The sequence below is a fragment of the Stylophora pistillata genome, chromosome 14 (assembly GCF_964205215.1).
Source record: "Stylophora pistillata chromosome 14, jaStyPist1.2, whole genome shotgun sequence".
Lineage (NCBI taxonomy): Eukaryota > Metazoa > Cnidaria > Anthozoa > Scleractinia > Pocilloporidae > Stylophora > Stylophora pistillata.
The window spans coordinates 317,502-341,503 of NC_142532.1; the positions used below are offsets into that span (position 1 = coordinate 317,502).

The 24,002-nt window shown below is 37.0% G+C and overlaps 1 protein-coding gene, 1 long non-coding RNA gene and 1 pseudogene across 16 annotated transcripts; all 3 read left to right on the forward strand.

Annotated features, from left to right (window-relative positions):
* The first annotated feature begins 133 nt into the window (after positions 1-133).
* LOC148716024 (cilia- and flagella-associated protein 65-like) lies at positions 134-5,432 on the forward strand. 6 transcript variants are annotated; one of them, XM_088746162.1, is made up of 11 exons: positions 1,175-1,714; positions 1,903-1,976; positions 2,410-2,495; positions 2,602-2,685; positions 2,783-2,837; positions 3,006-3,061; positions 3,192-3,245; positions 3,797-3,858; positions 4,071-4,135; positions 4,459-4,562; positions 5,346-5,432. In XM_088746162.1, exons 4-9 carry the CDS (start codon positions 2,656-2,658, stop codon positions 4,093-4,095), a joined length of 282 nt encoding a protein of 93 aa, XP_088602288.1. In that variant the 5' UTR covers positions 1,175-1,714; positions 1,903-1,976; positions 2,410-2,495; positions 2,602-2,655; the 3' UTR covers positions 4,096-4,135; positions 4,459-4,562; positions 5,346-5,432. The 6 variants fall into 6 exon arrangements, with proteins under 6 accessions (XP_088602293.1, XP_088602291.1, XP_088602292.1 ...); XM_088746164.1 differs by lacking the exon at positions 5,346-5,432 and adding an exon at positions 4,731-5,001; XM_088746163.1 differs by lacking the exons at positions 1,175-1,714; positions 1,903-1,976 and adding an exon at positions 2,068-2,101.
* A 648-nt stretch (positions 5,433-6,080) lies between these two features.
* LOC148716025 (uncharacterized) lies at positions 6,081-9,915 on the forward strand. 9 transcript variants are annotated; one of them, XR_015995698.1, is made up of 8 exons: positions 6,081-6,197; positions 6,442-6,536; positions 6,806-6,908; positions 7,452-7,511; positions 8,211-8,356; positions 8,446-8,500; positions 9,592-9,685; positions 9,793-9,915. It is a non-coding gene; the product is annotated as an uncharacterized LOC148716025 (long non-coding RNA). The 9 variants fall into 9 exon arrangements; XR_015995701.1 differs by having other exon boundaries at positions 6,093-6,197; positions 6,806-6,914; positions 7,344-7,511; XR_015995702.1 differs by having other exon boundaries at positions 6,093-6,197; positions 7,344-7,511; positions 8,446-8,549.
* A 6,166-nt stretch (positions 9,916-16,081) lies between these two features.
* On the forward strand, positions 16,082-23,189 carry LOC148716026 (uncharacterized; annotated as a pseudogene). Its single transcript, XR_015995709.1, has 9 exons — positions 16,082-16,335; positions 17,221-17,281; positions 17,418-17,575; positions 19,235-19,398; positions 20,332-20,418; positions 20,650-20,717; positions 21,276-21,601; positions 21,926-22,002; positions 22,185-23,189. The product of XR_015995709.1 is annotated as an uncharacterized LOC148716026 (transcript).
* Positions 23,190-24,002: the final 813 nt, after the last annotated feature.

The following is a 24,002-nucleotide window of genomic DNA, read 5'->3' on the forward strand; positions in this document are numbered from 1 at the left end:
GAGATATTTTAATTAGTAAACACATTTCCATTCGATGTTGATTGGTCGATCAAAACGATGCGGTCTTGACAAAACCTCTCGAGGGGACCAGCGGAGCTAACGGGTTTGTTTTCGGACTGCAGGCCGCTGGCTACCCTCGCCGGGCTTATTTTTGTTACCCAACATACTGTGCGATCGGCGAACGGGCAGCGATCGTTTCAAGCAGCCAAATTCGAAATTGGAAAGCCTATCGATCTGGAGATAAAAGTATCGCTAGTGAAAGATCTGTGGGAGGAATTGTGAATCGAGTGAACGGAAAATGGAACTGCAACATCTCTGCTTTGATTTTCTGGAGGAATCGAGACTGGTGGAAATTTTTTGGCGGAATTATTCGCTTCGGGCGACGGACGCTTCTAAAATAGGTTTCCTGCCTTGTCTTTCTTTTAGCAGTTGAACACCAACATAGCGCTAACTCGCCGAAAACGCTTCAAAATGACCTGAGACGCTCGGAATCAACAAAGAAAACAACAAGGCAATAAGGTGAGCCCATTTTATTTCAAAACAAGATATTTTTTTCTCTCTTTTAAGGCAAACCGATAACATCCCATACAAACCTTTATAAATATAAAACGTTACGCAACACGGTAAGAGTCACGTCCGCTTTTCTTGTAGTGAGCTTGGGCTGCCTGTGCTCTACTGGACTTTCGCAAAGCTTTCGACTTAGTGGACCATAACATCTTGGTTGGTAAACTTCATACTCTCAGAATTAAGCCAACTGCCATCAACTGGATTATTGATTTCTTGAGGGACAGAAAGCAAAGAGTTAAGCTCAACGGAGTTTACTCCGATTGGCTTAGTGTTCCTGCGGGTGTTCCCCAGGGGACTCGTCTTGGCCCTTGGTTATTCTTGGTGCTGATAAACAATCTTAAGTTACCTGATGGGTCGTTTGCTATGTGGAAATTCACCGACGACACTACTGTTCCGGAAATAGTACTACCATCCAAAAAAAACGCACTTCAGCAAGCTGTTGACTTTATTAGCACCTGGTCTCAGGAGAACCGCCTGCAGCTGAATCCATCTAAATGTAAGGAACTGCAGTCATGCTTTAAGAGATCTCCTCCAATTCATTCTCCAGTTGAACTTGATGGCTTTGCTTTCGAGTCTTTTGAGTCTGTTTACTCACTCAGGTAATTTAAGTCTTGTAAATTAAGTGTGTAGAAGTGTTTAGGTCTTCTCGCACGAATTGTTCATGTTATTGTCACTTTTAAGACTCAGACACCCATTTCTCTGCAGTCGGGTATTCTGTAGCATATTTCCTTTCCATTTTTGGCTCCACAAAGGTATGTTTTGATCAAGTTTGGAATAAAAAAAACCATCACCCTTCAAGGGACAGGATGCCATTTTGAATCTGTCCAAGTAGTTTGGCATACTCTTGCCTTTGTACCACCCCCCAAATATACATACACCGTGACTTTGAACAGGTAAACTTATTGGAGAGGGGAAGAAAAAGTGTTTAATCCAGGTTTAATGCATTAATTAATGTATAACAAAGTGAGTGAGTGAGTGATTTGTAATTGAAATTTGCCTCCAAATCCTAAACCCATAGCATGACTTATGTCATACCATGAGGTTAAAATGATGAACCGTAAATTTATCTGTTTACCAGCTGTTTTGCAGAAGAAACATCTGGACAGGTATCACACTCATGTTAGATGTGGATTCTCAAAAATCTGAGGTAAGTGGTGGTGTTCCCACTAAAAGAGATCTGTAGATTACGTTCGATTAAAATGATGAATAATTATACGAATTTAAGTTATTTCAAAATGCTTTTGCTCTAGAGCAGCCCACAACAAAGTCTATATGATTGTACATCTAACATATCAAATAACCTTACTACTCAATATGTTCATGAATTTATTATAGCAACTTAATGAACATCTGAGAACAAACAAACTTCAACTTGATGACAAAGGAGCTTTAATAGCATAGCACAGGAGGTTTGTACTCTGATAGTTGTAGGTTAACGACATTTAACCCTTTGCACCCCAAAATTAATTTTGGTATTCTCTGCATTCTTCTGTACTTTATTTACAGTATTGACAATCAGGACCTTCTTAATTTGGTGATTATTTCCTTTATTCTTATGCCTTCTATATCTTATTTAACTTAGAAACCAGTTACTCTATCTAAGGGGTTAAAGAGTTAAAACATAATATTTTATTGCTTTGTAAATAAAATCTTAAAACGTTGATTATGTACACAAACTGTGGTTGAGAATGAAATTCCAGTTAAGAGAAAAGATGCAGCAGCATGGGATTAGTAGAGTGTTACTTGTTACCAGTTATATCATCCCTTTAATTTTGAGTTTTATCTTCAGAAAGTAAGGAATAATTAACAACATAAGTTGTGTTGATTCCTCTCTTTGAGCAGAGTACTTCTTCTGGAGAATTGCTGCCATCAGCTCATGAACTGTCACCAATGGAAGAGTTCTTTGTCATGCCTCAGTTGGAGAAACTGTAAGTTACTAGTTTGTTTGTTAAGGTCCCTATTCTTCCTTCATTTAAATTTAATGCATGAAGTTTGATTCTAATGTGATCACTATTTTGAATTCATGATTTGCAGACCACCATTGTCCCTCGTGTCGGTTTGGATGTTCTCCAGGCAGACTTTGGGCAGATGCTGGATCCTAAGGCTGTGGAGCAGAAGGTAAATGGTTTCAAAAAAGGGTTTAATTCCTTTGGTTTAGTCCACTGTGAATCAGAGCTCAATTGTTTATTCTGTTTTCTGTGTTTACTTTATACAGACAGTAAACATCACAAATCATACAAAGGGAAAAATCACGTGCATGTGGATGAAAGGTGAAAACTTGTACTTTTTACGTCATTAACAATTGTTGTTTGCCCATCTCTAGTTTGAGACCTATAATTTAAATTGCAAATAAATGTTAAATTGTGATTTCTTCTTGTGTTATATTTTGCTCCTTTTTGTCTGATAGACACAACAAGGAATATTTTCTGTTTCCCCAGATGAAGCAGACATCCTCCCTCTAAAGACTGCATCATTCCGAGTGACATTTAGACCAGTAAGTTATTTGATACTGTCAGTAAACACTGTCTATGCTTCTTTCATTCACTTGGACTTGGTTCATTTTTGCCTTTACTGTCTGATTCTGTTTACGGTTCAATTTGTAATTCTAATTTTTTTTTTAATAGAATGCTGCTAATCAGGTTTTTAGTGCTGACCTGGAGTGTTATACATTTTATAAGGTGAGGGATTTATTTCCTGTGCTGGTGTACCTGTTAAGAAGCCTAAATTTTTTCCAAGCTCATAACAACCATTTATTTATTTGTCATGAAATCAAGGTTTCTGATTCAAATTGTTGATTTTGAGATAGCAAACTGCAGTTCTAGTTCAGTACCCATATAACTGATTTTCATTTGATAAATAGAATTTACTCCTTGTTTCCTTTGTACTTGCTTCAAACGCTTCACACTTCAGCAATGGAAGTTATCACTCAGAATGAAGAAATGCATGTCCTTGCTATTACTTTTTATTGCAATTTTCCAGGGGATTATTCCCTTAAATACACACCCCCCTCCCTCTGCTTCTGTTGAGAAGGGGACACCCATGGTGTCACAATCAGAGGCTAGGAATTGTGGTAAAAAATCTTATTCTTTGTCAGGCAATTAACTTGAGAGTTCTGATAGTGTCATTAAGATGTTTTTTGACGTTTAATTCTCTGCCTATCAGGTGAAGTATGCCCTTGATATTGAGTCACACCAATAGTTATTATAATATTATTTGTATTTTGGAACAGAGTATGAGAGATTATCGACTGGTTGAAGTGTCCTCCCTGGTGTCTTTCGCTCAGTGCTACAGGTTTGTGCTGAAATTAACTTTAATAAGTAATTTGAACTGAACTCTGTTTATGGTTAGATTCAACGATACAGGGCTTTAGTTCTGTTTTTGTTTCCATATTCTGTTATTAGCTTAAGTGTTTTGATGTTACATCTAGAATTTTCATTGATGAAACATCAATGAATCCAAGTTCCTTGTTTCACCGAAAAAAATTGATTGGATTTTATTTTTAGGACTCACATTTGCAATGCGGACTGAATCATTTATCCCCAGAAGTCAATGGGATGTACAACAGCTGGTAAGTGATAATTTAGCCATTCACCCCAAAGCTAAAACACACGTTAAAGCTGTTTTTTCAAGCATGGTTTGATATGTTTTCCCCATTGAAGATTCTCAAACTGATTATTCAGGTCAACCTAATTTTAAGAAAACATTTTGCTTGTGTAAATGGGACAAATGCTTCACTACACTACCCTTGTTAGAATAATGCTGTTCCTAAACTAATGGATAGAAACAGTTTTAGTCCACCATAATGTATTACTAGGTGGTGCCAGTATGATTGTATTCTGTTAGTTGACAAAGCATATGATTACTAACTTGTCCCTTTTTTGGAATGTTTAGGTCTTTCCAGCCACTACTGTGGATGGCATGTCCTACAGAACACTGCTGTTGACCAGCAATGGGCAGAATCCGATCCATTTTGCATTTGATGACAATCTGTTAAGGTAGTTACAAAACAAATTGTAAGATTTTATCTTTATTTTTCTACCTTGGGTCTGGAACAAGTATGGTTGAAACTAGAGGAGAAATAAGTTATAGCAGTCTGTAAGAAACCAATGGAAGTGGGAACCTTAGCAAAAATTAAATTAAATAATAACTTCTTAGCAATCAAGCATAAGGGCTGTACTGGGAAAGATTCACCTGAGGTTGTGACAGTACAGCCGAGCCCAGCAAAGTGTGTACAAAAATAACAGCGGGCCCATAATTCTTGGTGTGGCTTTAGAGCAAGTGAGGTTAGTCAGTAGTTTAGTGTGTGGCAATCATACCACACTGCTTATTTTGAATTTGCAGGCTTTTGCAAACAAAAATACATGGCTTATGACACAGCAATACATACAATCAAATGCAATTTTTGTCTAGCAAGTGACATTTATTTTGTAACATGTGATATATGAAACTTTGTACTGAATACTTTACAACTTTGTTTGGGAAATAAGCCTTGTTGGATCAGCAGAGATTCCATCTCTAAAACTCAATAATCAGGTTGTAATCTTAGGACATTTTCGATTGAACCATTACTCTTTGATTTGAATCCATAATGGCATGGTTATCAATTATGAACAGCTCCTTGTTATATTTTGACTAAGATTTACCAATCCATTAGTTACTGCTTTGAAATCAATCTTAATTTAAGTATCTCTGTTGTTTTAATAAGAGTAAAAAGTTCATGTTAAGTGGAAAACCAGGTGATTTGTTATATCTGATTGTAAATTTTTGGGGTTTTACAGGGAACTGTTCATTTCAAACCAACCTGTTTAGGTACAGCATCAACAAGGCTGTTTGAGGTCAAGAACGCTTCCAGGATTGCATTGAGGTGTGTTCAATGTTCTCAACCTTCCTAAGTGTCAAACTAAGGCCACCTTCCCTTTCCCCATCAATTAAAATTTATCATTTTTCCTAGAATGAGGAATCTAGTAATGTCAGTCCCTTTTATCATGAACCCCTGGCTCAGGAGATCTGGGCAACCAGCAACCACTCCCTGTGTACCTGACATAAAATAAATTATCCTTATACATCCTTATCCATAAGAATATTAATGATTACTGATATGTGACGATCAATTCAAAACTTCAATGTCCCCTCCCTCCCTACAGAATAACCATCATCTGAATGGAAGCGGAAGCGGTAGCGGGTTGAACCTTGCATGACTGGGGTGGGTGGGAAATTTGTAGAGATGTGTCCAGTCTCTCCAGCAGAATACAAGTGTTATATCCTTAAATATCAATGTATTTAAGGTAAATACTTCACTAGGTTTTATAGCTTGGCCAATGTGTAGAAAGCCATGGTCACTGTTTTTTTCTTGAGAAAAAAATGGGCACATTTGAACTCTTTTTTTTTTTCCCTTCTCAGGAATTTGAAGAAACCAGTTATCAAAAGTTCAAATGTCAGGGGTTGGGGGGGGGAAAGGGGCAGAGATGCTGAAGCTTTGAATTGATTGATGCAGTACTGTAATATGATGTAATTGTAATGTCAACAAACCTTATTTTACCCATCAGGTTTGCATGGAAAACCCTGGACCTCACTTAAAAAGTCTTAGCATTGATCCCTCTAAAGGAATCATTCTACCCAATGAAACTCAGGTGGGCATTTTAAGTGTACTGCAAATTTTTTTCTAAATTGTTAATTGTCGTTTAGGATCCCCTGTAAATTGTTACATGGTCTCTAGTAAAACAAAACATTTTTGATGGTATACTGGTCTTAAATACACGTCAGTTATTCTCATAAATTATATCTTCAATCAGGTTTTACATATTTGATAGAATTAATTGTTACACTGTCATAAGCCCTGTGTTGTAAATAACTCCTTATTATCTTACATTATAGGCTCACACCATCAGCTTTAACTCTCGTAAAGAAGAAAAATAGGTGATTAAGACAAAACTCACTGTCAAAGGATTGCAGGCGGATGCCCAGCAACAGTAAGGATTGTCATTTTCCTATCACAAGTTAATTTAATTATAATGCAACCATTCATTTTTTAAGGTAATTATTTGTTGCATGTGAATCTATGTATTACCAACTGAAGGGACTCGATTGCATTGTTCTCTATTTGCAATATTTGTCAACTGAATATTTCTCTGTATATTCTTCTTGTATCTGCACTTGTGTTTATTAATTCTTTTGACAACTGCTCACTGGTATGTGATCTTTATTTAAAATGTATTTTGTGCGTATTCTTTTATTTCAGGTATCATTTACTCCACAGAATCCTGGTTTATACTCAGTGGATTATCTGGAAGTTATAGCTCTTGGAGCTACCAATTGTTCAGTTATAAAATGCACTGGAATAGGTAAAGGTAGTGATATGTTTGTGCTTTCATAGGCTCTAACAGCTCATAAACTCAGAAGACTAGTATAAAATGATTAAATAAATTATATATTCAGAGAAATGTTATCATTTGATGTTTATCATAAGAATGTGTTTAATTTATTTTAGGGTGACTTGAAAGGCTTTATAAGGTAGTCCATGCATAGAAAAAAGTTGAGATGGCAAAAATTACATTTGCCTAAAAGTGATGGAGTCTCTAATTGGCCACAGAATTGTTTATAATGGGGTTGAGGTTCTGAGAGCCCAGTGTCATAGACCTGAGTACCCCTCCACTCTTTCTTCAGTCAACAGTAATCTCACATCAATCATGGACATTGTGAACCACACTTGCTCTCTAATCAAGGAAGTTCCTGTTGAAAAATGTTCAAATTTTTCTTAATTTCAATCTGTTCTTTAGGGCCTGAAGTTGGTCTTGACTCTGACTATCTTGATATGGGAGTTGCAGAATCTAGCAAGTTTTCAGCTAAAAGTTTCAAGGTTGTTAACAATTCAGATGTTCCTGCAGCTTTTCAGGTCAAACACTTCTGGATTTATACTCTCAATATTTAACAATTATCCGTGAAAGGTAAATAATTGTTTTGGTGTAATTGTTCAGTTACTTCCAAAAGAAATTGGTTATCTCCTTCAGGAACATTACTTCATTTTCCCTTGGTGCAAGGTCAGCTCCTTTGAGCACTTAATCATGTTTAACTTAGTGTTTTCTATGATATCTGGGAGATTAACAAGTTCCATGATAAGGGAATGACATCACCATAAGACTAGTACTAGAGAAAAAAGATCAAGTCCAATTTGATAATTAGTTAATTATGAGCAAAAATAACCAAAAAAATATTCACTGAGTCCCTGTTGCCTTTGAAATCTTTTGAAAATCTGGTAATCTATCTGGTGCTTATTATGTAAGCATAATTGCTATGGATAAAGGTCACTTATCTTAAGAAATTCCCATGTTTACAAAGTTTAACAGATGCTTCCACCTTCAGAATGCAAAAAAAAATGAGCTCATGTCTTTTGTTAGATGGTTTTTCCCTCCGACCTGTTTTTCCCCTCTGGCTAAGTCCATTGGAGGGAGATCGCTATAGGGCTATTTATAATTGTAATTGACAGATAAACTACAGGTCTCGTTTTCCGACTGGTGTCATATTCTTCAGAATGGCAGTGTTATGGAAAAGAAATTGTTTTAGATAATAACTTGATATCAACAGATAAACCTTTAGCTTAAACACTTAATTGTTTGTTCTTATGTAATAATTTTTGCTTTTGTTAGTTCATGATTGATTGTAGTCAAAGTGTCTTCAAGCTGGAATCAACTTGTGGTCTGTTACCTGGCAAGGGTTCCCAGGGCATAATTGTACGCTTTTCTCCAACAAATCCAATTACTACAGGAGACTAACTTGTCTTGTGCAAAACCAGGTCAGTGTTAGTATTAAACTGGTAATATTTTCTGTTAGTTTAAACTGTAATCTTCCTAAAAAAATTTTGTATTCATCTGATTTTTTCAGGATCCATTGTTTGTTGATTTGTTTGGGACTTGTCATACAGAACAAGTGAAACCAGGTACATTCAATGTCAATGTTGATAATCCACACCATCTTTAATACCCATGGTGAGTACCCAACTAAGACAGAATTTTTCCTTACAATATCAATACTATCAAGCAGAAAAGCAGGGGAATGTTAGTTGATCCACAACTAAATTATCAGTAGTAACATAATAAGAACTGTATGGCAGGCAGTAAAGAGAATTACTAAAACTAGATATTGGAAATGGAATGGTTAATGTTTGAACAATTGCAATTGACTTTGAATTAATTCAAATGAGCATGAAACTCAGTCTTACATTTCTCCATCATATTTACTTTATGATAACAAGTAGGCTTCTGGATGGAGGTACTAGACAATTACCATAATATGTAACATGAAAAAATCAAAGGCTCCTTAGAGCAACCTCATGGTATGAATTTTTGGTGCCCTTGACGTAACCTGCGATGTGGCTTTCTTTGGAAAGTTTTTTTGATCGTGGGCAACACGTGCTGGCCCAATTATTGTGTTTGTACTTTGTAAGCGTTTTGATGGAGAAAAATTGTCGTAAATTGTGAATGTGTGAAGAATTAGTTAAGATACCAGCAGCTACAAGATAAAATCAACGAAGTTTGGTGTTAACCAATTTGCAGTAAGCTTAAGCTCACTTCATATTTGCGGTGTTTAGGTCTTCACACACAAATTTACAAGGAAATATGCAGCAGCAAGAGGGGAGAATTAACCTTCAGATCTTGAGAGTTAAAGTTTTTAAGATATTTAGGCTTCGTTTCTGTTCAGAAGAGTTCATACACGATTTACTCAGTTGATAAAATAAAATAAAAGACAATTCTGTGTTTCTAAAGATTTGTACATTGTACAAGTGGAAGAACAATAGGACACGTAGTCCCCTACTAGGTTCATCCACCTAAACCCAACCCACCCATCCCACCCCGGGGAAGGACATCCATCACACAGTAATCTCGAGCGTGGGAAATTACCGTCTCCTACCCCTCCTGCAGGAGATGGGACCTCCATTAATTTTATTTGTCCCTATCTGAGAAGACTAGAATATCTAACCACTTCTTGATGTTATAGAAGGGAAGCATAATTCTTCTCAATTATTTTAAGACCTTGAGTGTTGGTCCGGCCGTGGCTTGAACCCTCGACCTCCCACACAACTGTCCAGCGCTCTATCCATTGAGCTAACTGGGAGGCGGTCAGTGTAAGTGGCACCAAGCTTTTGTAACCATCCGGTCAGTCTTAAAAGATCGATATGATGATGATTTGTTGACAGAAATATTAATAATGGCTCTATCTTTTTCCTTTAAGGAAGCCGGGGAGTTTACAGTGAAATTACATGATGTACTTGAAGCCCACAAAGCAGTCATGAATTATAAGTTGTCAATGGATGAAGAAAAAAATTTAATTTCTAGGCAAGTAATTCATGGCAGTCTCCATATAGACTCCCTGTTACCCAGTCTCCATATAGACTCCCTGTTACCCATTCTCCCTGTGTACCCTGTGTACCCTGTGTACCCATGTGTACCCTGTGTACCCTGTGTACCCATGTGTACCCTGTGTACCCTGTGTACCCTGTGTACCCTGTGTACCCATGTGTACCCTGTGTACCCTGTGTACCCTGTGTACCTGTGTACCCATGTGTACCCTGTGTGTTGACAAATGAATTATGAATAACTTATTATGATTTTATCAGCCCAAGGGGGAAATCCCATATAAAATGGACTGGGATGCTCGTCTGGAATTTTGAAATAAACTCCTAAAGGAGACGAATGTATGCGTGGTCCAACCGTTTTTGGACCCCTAAAGGAGACCATTTCAATATTTAATAACACGAATCGAGTAAATAAAGCCTGGAGCAATTGGCTCTTGAGTAATAGGCTCCTGAAAAAAAGAATTTTTAAATATATTTTTCATCGCGTGCAACCCTAAAAGATACCTTTACGGCTAAATGTAATTCAATTTTTCCCAGAACACTTAAAGTGAGACCATTATCTTGAAATTTACAGCCCTAAGCGAGACAACGAGCATCCCAGTCCTTTTTATATGGGAGTCCCCCCGGGATGATTGGTCGGTCAGTTCAAATTGAACGTTGTGCACGGTTACGTCAAAAAAGCCAACAGAAATTAAACAAATGGTTCCCCAACCATACCACTTCAATTAACTACGCTCTTTTAGAGGTACAAAGGAAGAAATTAAGAGAATAATTTAACGATACTTATGATTTACGTTTTTTTTATTTGTTACAATTTAATTACAGTTGCGAATCATTGTATCCCGAAATGACTTATGACATAACAAAATGTCGAAGTTGGAATGTCGAATTAATATAGTTCAAAATCATGTTTACCCTTGATTAAAAACCAGATTAATATAACGCTAACTTTTATGAGTGATTTATGGCGGCTAGCTAATGTTTTGTGCGTACTGCAAATCAGTTTCCACTTTATATTCAATCAGATGAAAACACAGGCCACAATGTATGATCAACGAAGTTTATTGTTCTACTAGGCAACTGAGTACTACACAGACAATTAAGGGGCGTGTTGCCCATTGCCCATCATATCCTCGCGCGATTTTGTTGCCTTAAAAGAATATCTTGAATTTCACACAATAAGCCTTTAAAATTATTATTTGGATTCTTAACACTGAAAATTGTTTCAAAAGCAATAGTTTTTTCTAAATATAATGGCGGAAGTCAAGACTGCTCAATGTTTACTATATTTGTATTGTAGATAGTACCATTTGATATGGTATTAGAACAATCAGTCCGAACTCGCTTAGTTATCAAGAACTGAAATGCCATAGTTTATGGCAGCTAGCTAATGGTTTGTGCGTATTGCAAAACTGATACCTATTTTTTTTCAACTTCGTCGTTTCCAAGCCATGTTCATCTTTTCCATCCCTAACCATCGCGGTAATTTAACAGGGATAACTCTGTGAACTCAAGGAACTGCGTTATAGTATGAGAAGGCGTAAAATAAAGAGTTGTAAATACCAGTTTGTTACTGAACTATCAAATGTCTCGAACGGATGGGTGACCAAACTTTTAGCAACCATGTCATGATCATAATAATGACTTATTTTGACGTTGTAAATTACGTTTTGTTTAATCAATTTCTTGTTCTAACTTCCTAAATTCTATTATGTTGGTCCAAGTTCGATTGCATTTTTATGAGAAGCGAATTTGAAAAACAACAATAGCATAATGGTTCTTCATAAAGGAATTTGAAACAGGATGTTGGCGGAGATGACCCCTCATACCATTTTGTCCTTCATTTAGCTTTTTTAGCTTTCAATTGTTCCGGGTAAACAAACAATATGGCGGCGTCAGGCTGCGAGGAGCTTGGATCCGATACGAGTGATTTGAATTGTGGGTAGATCATAACAACAGTTTGATATAACGACAAACGTACTGCATATAACGACAAACGCACTGCATATAAGGACAAACGCTCTGCATATAACGACTAACGCGCTGCATATAACGACAATCGTACTGCATGTAACGAGAAAAGCATAGCAACTAAATAATGAACATTGACATAAGACAGTCCTGGCGTTCCATACCAGGAAACCTGAGACAGACGGTGTAGCTGCATCGGTTAGGCAACCTCGAGACCTCTTAATACCATATGGACCATAGCCATGCTAGTAGTTACACGGCTGGTAAAACGAAAACGAACATCAACAACACTACACGACCTCACAATAATAGTAATAACAATAATAATAATAATCATTATAATAATAATAAAACCAAGTAATGAACGACTTTTTTTTTTGCAGATCCTATCGAGGGTGAACTTGAACATGCTCAGGAACAGACAATTTCCCGAATTTGCTATTGTGGACGGAAGGCAAAATCCAGAAGTGAGCGCTTTTGTGTTTCAAGTGAAAATTCTCGTTGTCCGTGTGTTTCTAACAAAAAGAATTGCCAGGCTCAGTGCAAGTGCCGCAACTGCAACAATCGCAGTCAGAATCCCCAGAAGTTGTCATGCCGGTGTGGAGAAAGCAGGGCTAAAGGACGGAAAACAGGTCAAAACTCTTGCATGGATGTAAAAGGTCAGAGGCGAACAAAATGTCCCTGCTACTCCAACGGTAAACCTTGCTCTATCCACTGTTCATGTTTCAACTGTGAAAATAGATATGGAATAAGGGTTACTCGCAGCACAGACGATGGTAAGGCCGAGAAAAAGAAGAGAATAACTTCTACACCACCATCATTGAAGAGGCGGCGAACAGCAGATATTCTGGAGGATGAGGGATATAATTTGCAGCCCGGACCATGGACACTCGAAGAGAGCTGTCTTTTAGACTCCGTTGAGTCATTTATTTCGAACACGTGTGTTCTCCCAAGCTACAGAAATATATCAATATTGTATAATTTTGTGAGCAAGAGTCTGCTTGGAAATAATATACAGTTGACTACAGTCACCTCTAAAACAGAGAGGCAAATTCAAGGAAAACTAGAATTTTTAAGAAAAAAAACATTTCGCTCTAAAAAATCTTTACTATGGTATTTCAGTTCTTGATAACCAAGGAAATTCGGACTGATTGTTCTATTACCATATCGAATGGTACTATCTAAAAGACAAATATAGTAAACATCGAGCAGTCGTGACTTCCGCCATTATATTTAGAAAAAACTATTGCTTTTGAAACTATTTTCAGTGTATTAAGAATCCAAATAATTTTAAAGGCTTATTGTGTGAAATTCAAGATATTCTTTTAGGGCAACAAAATCGCGCTAAGATGTGATGGGCAATGGGCAACACACCCCTTAATTGTCTGTGTAGTACTCAGTTGCCTAGTAAAACAAAATCGCCTTTCAGATCACTCAGTCTTTCAGTCAGGTCGAAGCTAGCACAAAGTTTTATCTGCTAACCAATAAACTTCGTTGATCATACATTGTGGCCTGTGTTTCCATCTGATTGAATATAAAGTGGACACTGTTTTGCGATACGCACAAACTATTAGCTAGCTGCCATAAATCACTCATAAAAGTTAGCGTTATATTAATCTGGTCTTTAATCAAGGGTAAACATAATTTTGAATTGCATGAATTCCACATTCCAACTTCGACATTTTGTTATGTCGTAACTCATTTCGGGATACAATGATTCGCAACTGTAATTAATTTAACAACAACAAACATATGAAACATATGAGTGAACTGCGGTTATGAGACGTATATAAGAACGATCCTTCGCAGTAAAGCACTATTTGAGCAATAGTGGAAATCAGACCTGAAAAAAATTTCAGGCCTGTACGGGACTCGAACCACTGACCTCTGCGATACTAGTGCAGCGCTCTACCAATTGAGCTAACAAGCCAACTGGGAGCAGGCCATCAAATTAATTAGATATAAACCCGTAGATGATAAATCGAACAACAACAAACATATGAAACATATGAGTGAACTGCGGTTATGAGACGTATATAAGAACGATCCTTCGCAGTAAAGCACTATTTGAGCAATAGTGGAAATCAGACCTGAAAAAAATTTTCAGGCCTGTACGGGACTCGAACCACTGACCTCTGCGATACTAGTGCAGCGCTCTACCAATTGAGCTAACAAGCCAACTGGGAGCAGGCCATCAAATTAATTAGATATAAACCCGTAGATGATAAATCGAACAACAACAAACATATGAAACATATGAGTGAACTGCGGTTATGAGACGTATATAAGAACGATCCTTCGCAGTAAAGCACTATTTGAGCAATAGTGGATATCAGACCTGAAAAAAAAAAAAATTTCAGGCCTGTACGGGACTCGAACCACTGACCTCTGCGATACTAGTGCAGCGCTCTACCAATTGAGCTAACAAGCCAACTGGGAGCAGGCCATCAAATTAATTAGATATAAACCCGTAGATGATAAATCGAACAACAACAAACATATGAAACATATGAGTGAACTGCGGTTATGAGACGTATATAAGAACGATCCTTCGCAGTAAAGCACTATTTGAGCAATAGTGGAAATCAGACCTGAAAAAAAAATTTCAGGCCTGTACGGGACTCGAACCACTGACCTCTGCGATACTAGTGCAGCGCTCTACCAATTAAGCTAACAAGCCAACTGGGAGCAGGCCATCAAATTAATTAGATATAAACCCGTAGATTTATCATCTACGGGTTTATATCTAATTAATTTGATGGCCTGCTCCCAGTTGGCTTGTTAGCTCAATTGGTAGAGCGCTGCACTAGTATCGCAGAGGTCAGTGGTTCGAGTCCCGTACAGGCCTGAAATTTTTTTCAGGTCTGATTTCCACTATTGCTCAAATAGTGCTTTACTGCGAAGGATCGTTCTTATATATGTAATTAATTTGTAACAAATAAAAAAAACGTAAATCATAAGTATCGTTAAATTATTCTCTTAATTTCTTCCTTTGTACCCCTATATGAGCGTAATTAATTGAAGTGGAATGGTTGGGGAACCATTCGTCCAATTTCTGTTGGCTTTTTTGACGTAACCGTGCACAACGTTCAATTTGAACTGACCGACCAATCATCCCGGGGGGACTCCTATATAAAAAGGACTGGGATGCTCGTTGTCTCGCTTAGGACTGTAAATTTCAAGATAATGGTCTCACTTTGGGTGTTCTGGGAAAAAATCGAGTTACATTTAGCTGTAAGGGTATCTTTTATGTTTGCACGCGATGAAAAATATATTTAAAAATCACAGGAGCTTATTACTCAAGAACCAATTGCTCCAGGCTTTATTTACTCGATTCATATCATTAAAGATTGAAATGGTCTCATTTAGGGGTCCAAAACGGTTTGGCCACGCATACATTTCCCTCCTTTAGGATTTTATTTCAAAATTCCAGACGAGCATCCCAGTCCATTTTATATGGGATTTCCCCCCGGGCTAATAAAATCATAATAAGTTATTCATAATTAATTTGTACAAAACGTACAAAACGGGATTGTGTTCGGCCAGAGAGCTTCCATTCATTCCAACTGATGTTTGCCAGGTTTCCTGTATACATGGGATACAGGCTACACTTGGGTATACATGAATATACTTGGGTATACATGAATATACAGGGTATAGAGGGTACACAAGGTAGACAGGGTATACGAGGTATACAAGGATATACATGATATACATGGGTACAAAGTGTACACACGGGTAAAAAGGGTACACCGGGTACACAGGGTACACAGGGTACACTGGGTACACACGGGTACACAGGGTACACACAGGTACACAGGGTACATAGGGTACACACGGGTACACAGGGTACACACGGGTACACAGGGTACATATGGGTACACAGGGTACACACGGGTACACACGGGTACACAGGGTACACAGGGTACACACGGGTACACAGGGTACACACGGGTACACACGGGTACACAGGGTACACAGGGTACACACGGGTACACAGGGTACACAGGGTACACACGGGTACACAGGGTACACACGGGTACACAGGGTACACAGGGTACACACGGGTACACAGGGTACACAGGGTATACACGGGTACACAGGGTACACACGGGTACACAGGGTACACAGGGTACACACGGGTACACAGGGTACACAGGGTACACAGGGAGAATGGGTAACAGGGAGTCTATATGGAGACTGGGTAACGGGTAGTCTATATGGAGACTGGGTAACAGGGAGTCTATATGGAGACTGCCATGAATTACTTGCCAATTTCTAGGTTATGCACTCCTTATAACACGTTTTTGTTACATTGCAATGCTGTGGACTTTGCTGATGTCCTTCACACAGTCAAAACATGTTTAATCACGGACAGTAATGTCAAAGACATGCTTCAAATTTCGCAACAGTTTTTTGTCACTGGAAAGCCAAAGACACAGCTAGAGGTGAGAAATTAAAGAGCTGTCTAGAGGTTACAAACATTATAAGGTCAACATCAAGGTTTTAAGTTTTTCAACACGCTAAGTCGGGAAGTTCAATACTCTGAAGGCATCAGCTTGTTTATCAAAGGCTTTAAAAAATTCTTCTTTGAATTTTTAGTTTATAAATATATTCTTCTTTAAGCTATATACACACCTTTTCTTTTTTTTTTTTTCTTTCTTTTTCTTTTTAACTTAATCTAAATTTTCATTCAGCACCTTTGATTTGTATGGTTTATCCTCTAGTTAAATAAGGAAGCCTATACTTAGTAAGCCCCCAGCTTCTAATCGGCTTCCTTGCTGTTACCTAGCTCTTCAGTTCCTTTGATTTTGAAGTTAATTTAGTTAGAATAGTTCATTTTATCTTTGATGTATCATAAATTTTGTATTCGGTTAATTTTTTTATTGGTAATGGCAAACTAAAATGAATGAATGAACGAATGAACAATGATAATCATTAATTATAGTAGAAAACATATTTATGAAATGCTTTCGGTATGAAATAATCCCTAACCCTTTAATTTGACCCTTACATGTGATTACCATCTAATTTCTCCTTACAGTATCACCCCTGAATCACACATTAAGGTCATAAGAATAGAGGAAATGATCACCATCTTTATTGTTAAAAAAATTCTCCTTGTAAGCACCTTAGGAAATGTATAGAGAACAGTATGGAGAATATGCAGGTGTAAAGGATTAGTAGTGGTGACTTTTGTTAGTAGACACTGACTAAAGTTGTCCTTCAGTCATGTAATTTAGCTAATTAAAAGTATTACTGTAAACTTCAAGAATGAAATGGTTAATTCATTAATTTGTTAATTCAAACATTGCATGAAACATTTCTTCCAGCAACAAATTCTTCAGCTGATGGTTGGAAACAGAACAGTGCTCTGCTCCACAGAGAGAGAAGGTAGGTCACCCTTAAAATCAATTGAGTTTCATCATATCACGAACTTTACAGCACAAGTATTAACTATTGTCTAAACTTGCAACTTTTTTTACATTGCTCCTTTTCACATATCTTTCTAATTCTTCTGTGAACACAGATGGTCAATACTCACTATCTGAGAAAACAGTTGATACGTTCCTGGAGCAACATGTGCCAGTAGATGTGCTTGATGACCTGGTACTAAAACAATCTCCAGAGCACAGGAACCCCAATCCTCCTCTTTCTTATTCATTTTCACAAAAATCGTTCACGCAGGTAGTTTTAAACATCGAGAAACTAGCTCTGAAATTCAGAGAATCCCTTCACTGGCTTCAGAAAATTCATATTTGTTTGGTCCTTTGCATCAATGGGAATGGTCTAGTAGAGTGGTTTTGAGGTTGAAATAAGTGGGGAAAAAGAGGTAAGAGAGATTAAAAGAGTCGCTGTCAGGCTCTGCAGCTTCTCTTGTGGCTATGTTGCCCAATCATGGAGTGGCATTGGTGTCCACAGAAGCTGCAGGGGTGGGAGTGGCCAGTGGGTGTGTAAGTTTGGGTCTTTTTCTGCATTGGCAAAATATAAGTTATGAACTACTAAGTGAGTATAATTTAACCTCTAGCATATAAAATGTGGATAATTCAATGAAAAAATGAAATCACTATAATTAATTACCAATTGTTGGAATGCCATGGTCTCAATTTTGGCCACTGTGAAAATTATGTTAATCACTGTGTATTGTCTGCTAATGAGGAAAGTTTTCTGAGAAAACTTAGTAAAATGCTTCTGTGTTTTTTAACCATGATTAAAACAGAGATTTGTTTTAAATGATCAAAGAAACTGGCGTTATCAGGGAAATCTTCATCCCCCTGGGTAATCTAGTATTTTAAAAAAAGAAAAACAGGAGTAAAGGAACATATATGTTAGATACAATGAAAGTATATGAAGTTCATATATTTTGAACTGCGGTATTAGATACGAATGATGCACGATCCTCGCGGTAGATAGCGCTATTTAAGCAATAGCGAAAATCATACATATCTAATACCGCAGTTCAAAATATATGAACTTCATATATTTTCATTGTATCTGATTTATCACTTTCACGGGTTTATTACGAATCAACTTAACGGCTTGCTCCCAGTTGGCTTGTTAGCTCAATTGGTGAGAGCGCTGCACTAGTATTGCAGAGGTCAGTGGTTCGAATCCCGTACAGGCCTGATTTTTTTCAGGTCTGATTTCCGCTATTGCTTAAATAGCGCTATCTACTGCGAGGATCGTGCATCATACGAACATATATGTTGTACTTAATTAGTACATACTGTCCCAAACGACCTTCAGCTATTGTTTGTACAGTTTGGTTGAAAGCTGGATTGTTCAGTCCTGAGCTAAATAGCCATCTTCTCAGTGCTGATTTCTCTGAGGGACAGCCTTATCCACATCGGCAACATTGTTCAATAGACTCCTGATAGCAACAAGAAACGTTTTAGAACATAATGTTTTTTGCCATAGTGCTAAGAAACATTTGTTTGCTAAATATTGGTCTTTAATCCACATAATATGTATTGTATATTTTAATATCTCATAAGTTACCTTGATTAATTTTATTATTGTTATTATACTTTTAATTAGTTACTACATATATATGTATACATACTTAGATTAGATTAGTATTGTTACAGAAGAAGAGCCTCTTAATTGTTGGAATCTGTAATAAATCAAAATAGATCAAAATAATAAATAAATGAAAAAAAATATGAACTAGTGTGAAGTTAGGCATACCCTGTGAGCAGAGCCTTTTCTACTTTTCTTCTTTTCTTCTTTTTAATCGATTCGAGGACAGGTTAAAAAGGCTCTGCTCGCAGGGTAAGTTAGGCATGGTCTTGACTTAACAAGTGATCTGTTGATTTGTTAATCTTGTACATGTTGTTTTGAAAACAGGATCAATTGCTGAAAGTTTATTGAGTTACCTCAGGCTTCTAGTGAATTCGAGAGATGAACTAGCTTTGTCTCAGGCCATCCATATCCCTCACAGGGACTTGGCTCATAAACAATTTACAGTATTGAGGAAAGTTGCAGGGGAAAAAAACATGCCTATGTTTCAGGTACCACTCAATTTCAGGTGTTTCATTAAGGACTGGGCACTGAGCAAATTGACTGGTTTTAAGGAAGTTTTTGCCCACCTGATTTGACCATATAGAAGAAAGTCTATCTCATAAAGAAGTTAAGTCCAAAGAGTTTTGCCTGCCTATGAAAACCAGTTGCTCCCTTACTAAAAACTTAGATGAAACCCCTGCAATTTTTTTTACAGTGAATATTATCATGAAAATTCTGCAATTATGAACTGCTATCAGCAAATGACAGTTATCAAAATAATTGCTGTGAAGACCACACATGCGTAAAATATTTCTGGCTAAGCCACTTTTAAATAGACACAGAAGTTAAATGGGGTGTGGGCGATACATTAGCAAAGTGTTTTCAAAGAGTGGAATCAATCACTATTAGACTAAGAGTGTTGCAATTGTAAGGGTCAAAATTTTCAATTCATTTGGAAAATTATCCCTTGGTGTTTGAGAAGCAATTCTGGCGTGTTGAAAGAGTCTGGAGGGTGAAACAAGAGGTGGCAGCTCAGTTATTTTTCAAGCATTTAAATCATGATGTTGATATTCTTGCATGCATGTATATCATTGCATTCATCATCATCGGTTTATGTCATCATTGAGGACAGGTAACAAAGCAAAAGCTGTAATCTTTCAATCCATATTCCTGGAGTTCTTAGATACTTTCTAAACCAATTTCCTCATTCCAAGAAGTTGCTGTGACAATGTATACCTCCTATCTGTGGCTGATCCTGCCTTGCTTCTCAATAGATTGGCTCCTTGATAAACAACTGAGAGATAGGATTGAGCTGTATTCTAAAATGTATATAGTCTGATCCAGTGGTGAAAAAACAATTTTTTTTCTCATCATTATCCGTAGCAGTTGGAGGATAATATTACACAGTTTTCTCTAGTTTTCTTTCCTTCCCATGCCAACAGACAGCTGTCTTGTTTATTCTGAGGATACGATTGGGTGGAAAGAGTTATGCACCAATTGATGACAACCCACTTCTCCCATTAACTAAGGTATATATCAGTATATCAAAATTTATTATTCCCTTTAGTGTACCAAATAGAATTTTTATAAATATATTTCAGCTGTTAGTAGGTGTCAGGTCATTTTACCACAAGAGAGAATCTTTACTAAGCCAAAGAGTTCTTTGCAGCCCAGTTGGTGTAGACTTTTCTGTCCCATACTCATGGCTAATGTTTAATAACTTCCTTCATCTGTGGTTTTCAACAATTTTTTTTTTACAGGGTCTTGGAGAGTTTGTGACCTTTTTCCAAAAGTTACAAACTGTCTGTGAAGAAACAGCAGATGCAAAGTAAGATAGTTGTAGATACATATTGGACACTATTTTAATTTAAGAACATGATCATTTCTGCAAAGGAAGGTTTTAAAACCAAGATCAATTTTGTTCTTCCACCAAACTCTCAGTGATAAAAATTAGAAAACTGTTGCATCTAGATTCTGAGGCGGACCCAGGGGTGGTTTGGGTGGTTCAGTCCAACCCCCTAAATTGTCCCTCAAAATGCTGGAAATCATGTTTCCGAAGACCTAATTTTCAAAATCTGCTGGGGGAGCATGCCCTTGGAGAATCAACGAACCGGCCCCTTGACTAAATCTTGAATGCATCCCAGTCAGATTAAGGTTGTTTTACAAGCTAATCATGGGAAAAATCCTATTATTTTGTTGAGCACCTTTCATTGGATGGGGTACTTCCGAAAGAAAAGCATGCACAAAGGAGTCTAACCAGTTAAAAGGATTGTCACAGTACTGCAGTAAAAATATTAAATACAGTTGACTGAGTGGTGAGATTGCCCGAAGTGATTGGCATGTTTGAATAAACCCTGTGAAAATAAGTTGTCTGCTTATCTTTCAGAACTGCTGTCTTAAGATTCATGAACATGCTCAAAGTGAGCATTATTAAATCCAAAGAAAAGGTTTTTACAAATGAAAGTATTGCCAAAACTGTGGAATCTCTGAAAGAAAAGGTGGAACAACTAAGCTGCAAAATATGTGATGGTGGCCAAGCAAAGTCATCCATGGCAGGAATGAATGTGTATTTCCTGATTCAGGCTGTATTAGATGAGCATGACTAGAAAAGTTGTCTCCAAGAATATGACACAAGGGACTTGAGGTGTGCTCTGATGACACCAGAAATACCTCGTGGAAAATCAAAATTACGATCTACACTTAGTCAGTTCAGGTAAGGTGGAACAGTATTGAAAAACTCTGGGACTTTTAGACATCACATGGCAAGCTCTAAGCTAGCTTAGTAGTAGACCAGCTGGCACTGGTGCAGATGTTGTCACTCTCTCCTCTTCCTAGCAAGAAATTTTCCTGGCACCAAGTGGAGAGACAATTTGTCTCTCCACTTTAACAGAATAAATCAGTAGGTAGTAATTTCTGCATCAAGAAAACCTTGGCAAGTTGTATGCAGCCCCAGTTTTGCCTGTGAGGTACAATTCTAAGTAAATTTTTATTGTCCTAAGAGAAGTTTTAAGTGACATGATTAATTTTTTCTTGCTGGAACACCTGATTCGGAGTCTTCAGAAGGAGCTGTCACACCACACAAGGATCAGCCACCAAAACACAAACCTGAAAAGGTAAGATACTGGTAAACTGTCCAGTGAATTTAATCAAGGTGAAATCTAAGTAAAGACACTTTTTATTTTATTATTTTGTTCAAAGAGGGTTATCTTAATTAATGTACCAGCAAATTATATGTTATGTTTCCTCAAGGTGCATCTTAGAAAAGCTTATATTAATTTTTTCCTTTTTCTTGTAGACACCATTTGAAAGCTATAGAAAAGTGTGTGGCGATATGAGCTGGGCCAAACCTGCCTTCAACATTCTGATAGGACTAAGTTCAGCTAACAAAAGAGACCTGATGAGTGCTGCCATAAGCAATGATACTTTAACATCTCGTAAGGAATGTGGCAATAAATCTTACGTTGAGGATACATCCAAATGTCACACCAAGGAAAGAACTTTAACAGAAACTATGTATGACAAAGAGAACATCTCAACTGGCATCTCAACTGGCAACAAAACCATTAAATATGTAGCAAAACCACCACCCAAACGCATGCTCCTTGAGAAGGACATCACTGTGCAAAAGAGCACAAAACGCAAAACTAGTGGAAAAACATTGTCCAAAAGAAAAAAGATTCCATTACTTCAAAGGCAAAAACAGCTCACCAATTTTTTTAGGTGATACGTATTACTGACAATTACATCACAACATTTGATTCATTTTCATGCATTTTTTTATTTTTACATCACTATGCCAAGAGCATCATGATTGAATTTTAACACATACCAGATAGCACTGATTTGTATAACTTGGGACCATTGTCACCCCTAGAGAATTATTATTACTTTAACTACCAGTCAGAGATATCATTGCAGAACTATTTATTATTTTTATATGATTAATCTTTGGCCAAAGCCAAGCAGAACAGAATTATTCTCTATAAAAACAAAATTATTTTCAAGTACAAAATTAAATGGTTGTTATTTTAACCCTTTCATTCTTACGAGTAACTGGGAGAGAATTTCTCCTTACAATATCAAATAAATACAGTATCAAGAAGTGATGAGAATAAAGGAAAATATCAGTTGGGGGATAAATAGTTGATCCAACACTGAATTCTCCAAACTGACATCATCAGGATCTATGCAGAGGAAAGTAGAGAGAATTACTAGTTTAAAGGAATCTTGGGAAATAAAGGGTTAAGGGTGCATTATGTATTAATTTTACATCTAGAATAAAAATAAAGATATCATCTGGCCTGGTAATTCGAAATCTATGAACTCAACAAGGTAGAACAGCAAAGTAAATAGCAGGTAACGAACTATTTTCCATTCCATTATAAAAGTGTTATGTTAACACAACCTATTAGAGTACACATGAATGACATGTATAAAAAGAAAAGAATAATTAATCCCCTACTGTAATGAGCAGCATTGTCCTTATTATCTCAGTGCAAGTATGTCGCCCCCGCAAACCGAACCAAGAGCTTGCAAATCTCCATCTGTTGCCATCCTTACAGCTGTAAAGTCCATCTGTAGTAAGGAAAAATAAGTTTATCTTAGAGAAAAGTATGGAGTCAAACTAGTCAAGTAAAATAAGCCACTTGAGGTGTAATACGAATACGTAAACTGTGAAAAAAAAATAGATAAAATACTTGCAGGTCCTATGGGTATATTTCCCAAGATAAGAAACACAAAAAGGAAAAAATGGCAAAGGATACTATAGAATAATACATGGATGTACACAGATATGGAAGTGCTCAACTCAATATATCATGTACAGCAAACAAATAAGATCTTGAGTTTATATGGAATTTCTCTGCAAGTGTTCAACTTAATATATCAAGCAGTAAATAAGTAAGACCTTGAGTTAAATACAAGAAGAGAAATTCCATATGTATACAAGCAACATTTGCCGTATATCATGTTCAACATGTACATGCCATATATCAGGCCCAACATTTGCCCTACATCAAGTTCATCTACTTTGGAATGTTTCATAAATTAGTGGGCAAAGGACTACATGCTTGTCCAATTTGGAAGCAATTAAATTTTAAAAAAAAAAACTTTT